At 46.6% G+C, this 6,532-nt stretch overlaps 1 protein-coding gene across 2 annotated transcripts; it reads left to right on the forward strand.

The window, feature by feature from the left end:
* Nucleotides 1–254: 254 nt before the first annotated feature.
* Nucleotides 255–4,885, forward strand: LOC135108119 (uncharacterized). Of its 2 annotated transcripts, none has more exons than XM_064018816.1 (2): nucleotides 255–1,866; nucleotides 3,553–4,885. In XM_064018816.1, exon 1 carries the CDS (start codon nucleotides 278–280, stop codon nucleotides 1,841–1,843), a length of 1,566 nt encoding a protein of 521 aa, XP_063874886.1. In that variant the 5' UTR covers nucleotides 255–277; the 3' UTR covers nucleotides 1,844–1,866; nucleotides 3,553–4,885. The 2 variants fall into 2 exon arrangements, with proteins under 2 accessions (XP_063874886.1, XP_063874887.1); XM_064018817.1 differs by having other exon boundaries at nucleotides 4,578–4,885.
* Nucleotides 4,886–6,532: the final 1,647 nt, after the last annotated feature.

Consider the following 6,532-nt stretch of genomic DNA (forward strand, 5'->3'; position numbering starts at 1 on the left):
ACATGAGATTCACATGAGATGAAGTACCTTTCGTGGGTCATCTCTCTATCATATATAGCACAAGAACTGGCTGTGTTAAACGAAGATTTGGAAGATTTATGTTGAGAGAAAATTCAGAAATGTACGCCTCCATGCCATGTCGTTGCACACATAAACGTAACATCCAGCTTTGAATTGAAAATGAAGATGGAAAAAGTAGGAGGAGGCAGTAGACACCTGCCGAAATGATAATTTCACTTCACGGTAGTTAACTGCGTCACGAGGTAGGCAATGAGAGATGCCAGTAGCGGACGCAGCAAGCCAGTCGACAGCGCGCGCTCGTCCAGTCCACACCTCTCCTCCGCTCACGACCTACCGTTCACCACCCGCCACCTGGGTTGTTCTAGGCGGGAGCCGCGGTGTGTTTGCTGCAGTTTTACTTGGCTTCATCTTCATTGGTTCGTGTCCAGCCATGGCGGACCGAGGCCTCAGTCGGGCAGGAACCCCCAAGCCCAGCCAGGACACGCCACGGCGTGCATCCAAGCCCAGCCAGGACACGCCACGGCGTGCACCCCAGCCCAGCCAGGACACGCCACGGCGTGCTTCCCAGGCCAGCCAGGACACGCCAAGGCGTGCTTCCTCCTCCTCATCTGTCTCACGGGACAGTTCACGGCCCAGGCGTGATGATGATGACCGGTTAAGGAAGGACAATAAGAGGACTGCTGTTGGTTTTGATGGGTCGTCCGTCAAGCGTCTTTGTGCTTCCAAACCACAACAACCGTCCGGCAGTCAACAACCGTCTGGCAGTCAACAACCGTCCGGCAATCAACAACCGCCTGGCAGTCTACAATCATTCGTCAGTCAACCCTGTTCGGACGAGGATCCTTCTGCTTCAGACAAGAAATTTGATATTCTCACCAATCTGTTGAGTGGTTTAGTTGAAAAACTAGACAACCGCATTACACGCAGTGCTTCGCCTTCACCGGTAGATTATGGTGGCTGTCATGAATTGTCCCCTTCTGATAATGAGGACGGTGAAGAGTCTGAGAGAGATGATCCAGACCCCCTAGATGGATTAGACACTATCTCCCCCTCTTTTTCCGGTAGCCAACCCGCTACCTCTGGTGATGACGCAGACTTCCTCCAAGCGTTGAGTGAATTGTCTGACAATTTTTTGGGCGAGGAAGCAAAAGGTGAACCAATTTCTGATTCACTTGCATCAATAGTCAATGCCAGCCTGAGGCGTCGTCCTGTGGCCGACATTGTAAAATCAACCACTAATAGGATTAAAATACCCAGCAATGTGCCCAATATGAAAGTTCCAGAGACTAACCCTCCCATTGTCAAAGCAATGAATACGGGAGGTAAACTTGTGGATGCTCGACTAACCCATATTAATGGACTGTTACTGAAAGCGCTTGTTCCCATTACTCAGTGCGTTAGTGACGTGGGGGAAAGGAAAGGGAAGGCAGTGAATTTTTACCTGGAAGGTTTAAATGATTGCCTTAGGCTACTAATCTCCGCCTTCAATTACACCAACCAGTTACGAAAGGAGGTGGCACGTGTTCACGTCAATGACACTGCTCTTGCAGAACTCTGTAAATGGGAGTGTGAAGTCGGTACTGACAAACTCTTCCCTTTCGACATTGTGAAGAAATGTGATGAAATGCATAGAACCAAGAAGCTGGGAAGGCCGTCCTTCCGCCCCTACAAGACCTCCAGAGGGAAGAGCTTATCCTTCGGTAGACAGGACCACAGGAGACCTTACAGCTCACGAGCCCGGTCAAAGCTTCCTTCAAGGCCTTTTTTAGGCCTGCGGCAGTCTTACGGGAGGAGGACGCAGCCATACAAACTTCCCCAGTAACGCCTCCCACAGTGCCTCCCACAGTAAGTCGCTGTACCTTACCTTGCTGCACCTTGATTAACACGCCAGATAACTTTGTGGCGGGTAAGACCTTCCTTTTTAGGCACAGTTGGCAGGTTTTTTCCAGGGACAAATAGATTCATGATGTGGTGCGGGGTAAATTGTTAGAGTTTGATGTTGTTCCTGTACAGTCTGAATTCCCCAGACCTCTCACCCTATCCATTACTGACAGGGAAGCCCTGGATAATGCTATGCTAACTTTCATACAACAGAAAGTGGTTGAGAGATGTTCCCATATATCAGACCTTGGTTTTTACTCAAATGTTTTCCCTACGAGAAAAAAGGATGGCACGGCTAGGGTTATTCTCAATTTAAAGAAACTAAATGACTTTGTGAAACATGTTCATTTCAAAATGAGTTCAATTAAGGAGGTACTTAGTTTACTTCAGGAAAATTGTTTTTTCATGACTATTGACTTCAAGGATGCATATTTTTCTGTTCGTATTCAGCCTGAGGATAGGAAATGGCTGCGCTTTATGTGGAATAACCAATCTTTCCAGTTTACCTGTCTTCCTCAGGGGCTTACATCTGCACCACGCATTTTCACTAAATTACTTAAACCTATCCTTTCTCACCTCAGGAAACTTGGGATATTGATTGTCTGTTACATTGATGACTGCATTCTCATGGCTTCTTCAGCTCAAGAGTTGGAAGACAATGCTATGTATGCCTTGCAGATGTTTGACTCTGTAGGTTTAACAGTCAATGTCAAAAAGTCTGTTTTGTCTCCTACTCAGGAAGTGGAGTTTTTGGGGATAATTCTAAATTCTGTCACGATGACTGCCTCTTTACCATCACGTCGTAAAGAGAGCATTAAAGCCCATGGTTTGAGTTTGCTTAGAGGTGGATCTACTCTACATGACTTGGCTGCGTTTATTGGTCTTGCCGTAGCCTCCGAAGCGGCGGTGAATCTAGCCCCCCCTCAGGTACAAATACCTGGAGATTGTTCGAAATAAGGAACTTACTCTGAGCAAAGGTAACTACAACTCTGTTATTTCACTTGATAGTCATGCTCGGGACATAATCCGGTGGTGGATTGATAACATCGACTCTCAAACTAAATCTCTGGTATCCTGCCCCCCAGATTTGGAAATTCACACTGATGCTTGCCTAACGGGTTGGGGGGCGAAGGTTGACGATGCTAGGACAGGAGGTCATTGGGCACATGCAGAATTAGATCACATAAATTGTCTGGAGCTTAAAGCCATCCTTTTGAGCCTAAGGTCCCTCTGCAAACGCTGCGAACAGACTCACATCCGTCTTCGGTCTGATAATTCTACCGCTATCGCCTGTATTAATCGCTGTGGCAGTACTAAATTGAGCCTTAATACCCTGACGGAACAGATTTTTGATTGGGCTGCGATGAGGGACATCACTTTATCTGCCGAGTATGTCAGGGGAATTGACAATGTTGAAGCGGATGCAGAGTCCAGAGTCCGGAACATTGACACTGAATGGATGCTGTTACCCTGTATTTTCAATAGGCTGTGTGAAGTATTCTTTTTTCCGGACATCGACCTATTTGCTTCACGTATTAATGCCCAGTTATCTTCATACGTTTCTTGGAAACCTGACCCTTATGCTTCATTTACCAATGCGTTCACGTTTCCCTGGTCTAATTGGAGATGTTACGCTTTCCCTCCTTTCAGTGTCATTGGCCGGATGTTGGGAAAGATCCTGGAGGACAAGGCGACATCCCTGACTATTCTGCCGCTCTGGCCTACCCAGGTCTGGTTCCCGATGGCCCTCCGGTTACTGATTGCACCTCCCCGCCTTCTTCCTCGCGCTTCCTTAACACTACCCCAGGACCCGTCGCGAGTACATCCTCAGACCTCGAAGTTGATATTGTCAGCCATGATCCTCTCTGGCGATCCTTTGCATACAGAGGCCTTTCGCAGGAAGTTGCCGAATTTCTGCTTCAATCGTGGAGACAGAGCACGAAATTACAATATGGGCCGCATATCAAAAGATGGTTGTGTTTTTGTGTCGGCAGGGAAATTAATCCTTTTCGACCACCTGTAAGTTGTTTGTTGGATTTCTTGTTGCAAGAATTTAGGAAGGAGACGGGACGGAGCTACAGTTCTTTGAATGTCGTTCGTTCTTCTATTTCTGCCATTGCTAATATAGATTCCAAACCCGCGGGCCAGCACCCTCTAGTCTGCAGGTTTATGAAGGCAGTTTTTCTATTAAGGCCATCTTTACCCCGTAACTGCTCTACGTGGGATCCAGATGTAGTCCTGACGCACATAAGATCTTTGGGGCAAAATGAGGGCCTGTCCATGATTCAGTTATCTGGGAAATTGGTCATGCTCATGCTCCTGGTATCCGGACAACGTGGCCATACTTTACATCTTTTGGACACTAGGAACATGACAGTTTCTCGTTCTGAGGTTTGTTTTCGAATAGGTGATCTTCTGAAAACTTCCAGACCTGGTGTTCATCTCTCTGAGCTTGTTTTTCCGGCTTATTCTCCAGACAAATGTTTATGTATATTCACCACTATTTGCTGTTCCTTGGAAAGGACTGCAGGGATTAGGGGCTCTATTACCAGGTTCTTTTTAACTACTAAGGCTCCCGTGCGGTTAGCGTCACGAGACACTATAAGACGCTGGACTAGGAATGTCATGAGGGATGCAGGTATTGATTTAACAATTTTCTCACCTCACTCCACCAGATCTGCCTCCTCCAGCAAGGCATCCCTGACTCTACCTGTCTCCACAATCATGGCCACTGTGGGGTGGTCGTGTGAGTCTGTTTTTGCTAAATTCTACAGGAGGCCGTTGTCCAAGCGGACAGATTTTGCTAGTGCAGTGTTGGGCTGAGGAGGTTTCCTTCTCTTGATTACTTGGGTATTTATTAAGGTATACACATACATATAGATTGTTGATTTGCACATGGATTGCAGCCTGTTCTATTATTTGTGTTGAGTTTCACTTCTGTACTACCTTATATCGTTACTTGGGAAATAAATGGTTATTCTTTGTCTATTTTTCTTTTGACACCACTAAGGACTACGTTAGGTTTGAGGAATCACTCTTAAGCTCTCATTGCCTACCTCGTGACGCAGTTAACTACCGTGAAGTGAAATTATACGATTAAGCGAGTACTTACCGGTACGATGGTTGATCGTAATTTCACGAATAGTTAACTGCGTCACTGAGGTAGTAAATGCCCTCCCTTTTCCCTCCCAGTGTTTTGTCCCCTCGTTAGGTTCTTTCCTACTGATGTGCCTCCTTGTCAATGGTTGGCTGCTTCCTCAAACCTCTCTAAAGGACTGGCTTGCTGCGTCCGCTACTGGCATCTCTCATTTACTACCTCAGTGACGCAGTTAACTATTCGTGAAATTACGATCAACCATCGTACCGGTAAGTACTCGCTTAATCGTATAATTACTCCCAGTGAGGTCTAAAACACTGTTCAGGGGGTACTGTGAATTTATCATTAAACCCAGCTGTGACCTCACTGAACGTTTCCCTTTGTGTCTCACAACACAAGGGGGCAGTCACAGCCTGCCCTATTAAGACGACTCTCTTCCTCCACACAAAAGTACAAACACCTAATAACACACACACCCTTCTCTCAAAAAGTTTAAAATCATCATGGCGACTCCTATACCAGCCTCGAAGTCCCCATCTGGGGAGGGGACCATAAATGTCCCCAGGTCGGACTGCCTTTCTGTCGACGACCCTAAGTGTCTTGACAGCCCCCTCAACTTTTTCTTCATTAACTTCTGCAGCATTCGCGGTCTAAGATCTAATTTTCAATCTGCAGGACACCACCTCTCCTCTTCTAAACCTCATTTTCTTTTCCTCACTGAAACTCAGGTGTTTGAGGCAACTGACAGTAGCCCCTTTTCAGTTCCATCCTACTTTCTCTATCATCATTTTCGATCCAAAGCTGGATGGTGCGTTTATGTGCGCAATGACTTAACCTGCTCTCGTGCCCACGCTCTTGAATCTTCCGAGTTCTCCACCATCTAGCTACGACTACAGAGTCACTCCCATACTAAATTTATCTGTGCTGTATACCTCTCACCTAACTCCTCTGACTATAAGAAATTCTTCGACTACTTAACTTCCAAAGTGGAGCACATTCTGACCATCTTCCCTTTTGCAGAGATCTCCATTCTTGGAGACTTCAATGTTCACCACCAGCTTTGGCTTTCCTCTCCCTTCACTGACCATCCTGTTGAACTAGCCTACAACTTTGCTATCATCCATGACCTAGAGCAATTGGTGCAACACCCTATTCGTATTCCTGACCGTCTTGGAGATACGCCCAACATTCTTGACCTTTTCCTGACCTCTAATCCTTCTGCTTATGCTGTCACCCTTTCTTCTCCATTGGCCTCCTCCGATCACAATCTCATATCTTTATCTTGTCCTATCACTCCAATCCCTCCTCAGGATCCCCAAAGCGAAGGTGCCTCTGGCGTTTTGCCTCTGCTAGTTAGGGGGACCTGAGGAGGTATTTTGCTGATTTTCCTTGGAATAACTACTGCTTCCATGTCAGAGACCCGTCTTTGTGTGCTGAGCACATAACAGAGGTGATAGTGTCTGGCATGGAGGCGTACATTCCTCACTCTTTTTCTCGTCCTAAACCTTCTAAACCTTGGTTTAACACAGCTTG

The sequence above is a fragment of the Scylla paramamosain genome, chromosome 16 (assembly GCF_035594125.1).
Source record: "Scylla paramamosain isolate STU-SP2022 chromosome 16, ASM3559412v1, whole genome shotgun sequence".
Lineage (NCBI taxonomy): Eukaryota > Metazoa > Arthropoda > Malacostraca > Decapoda > Portunidae > Scylla > Scylla paramamosain.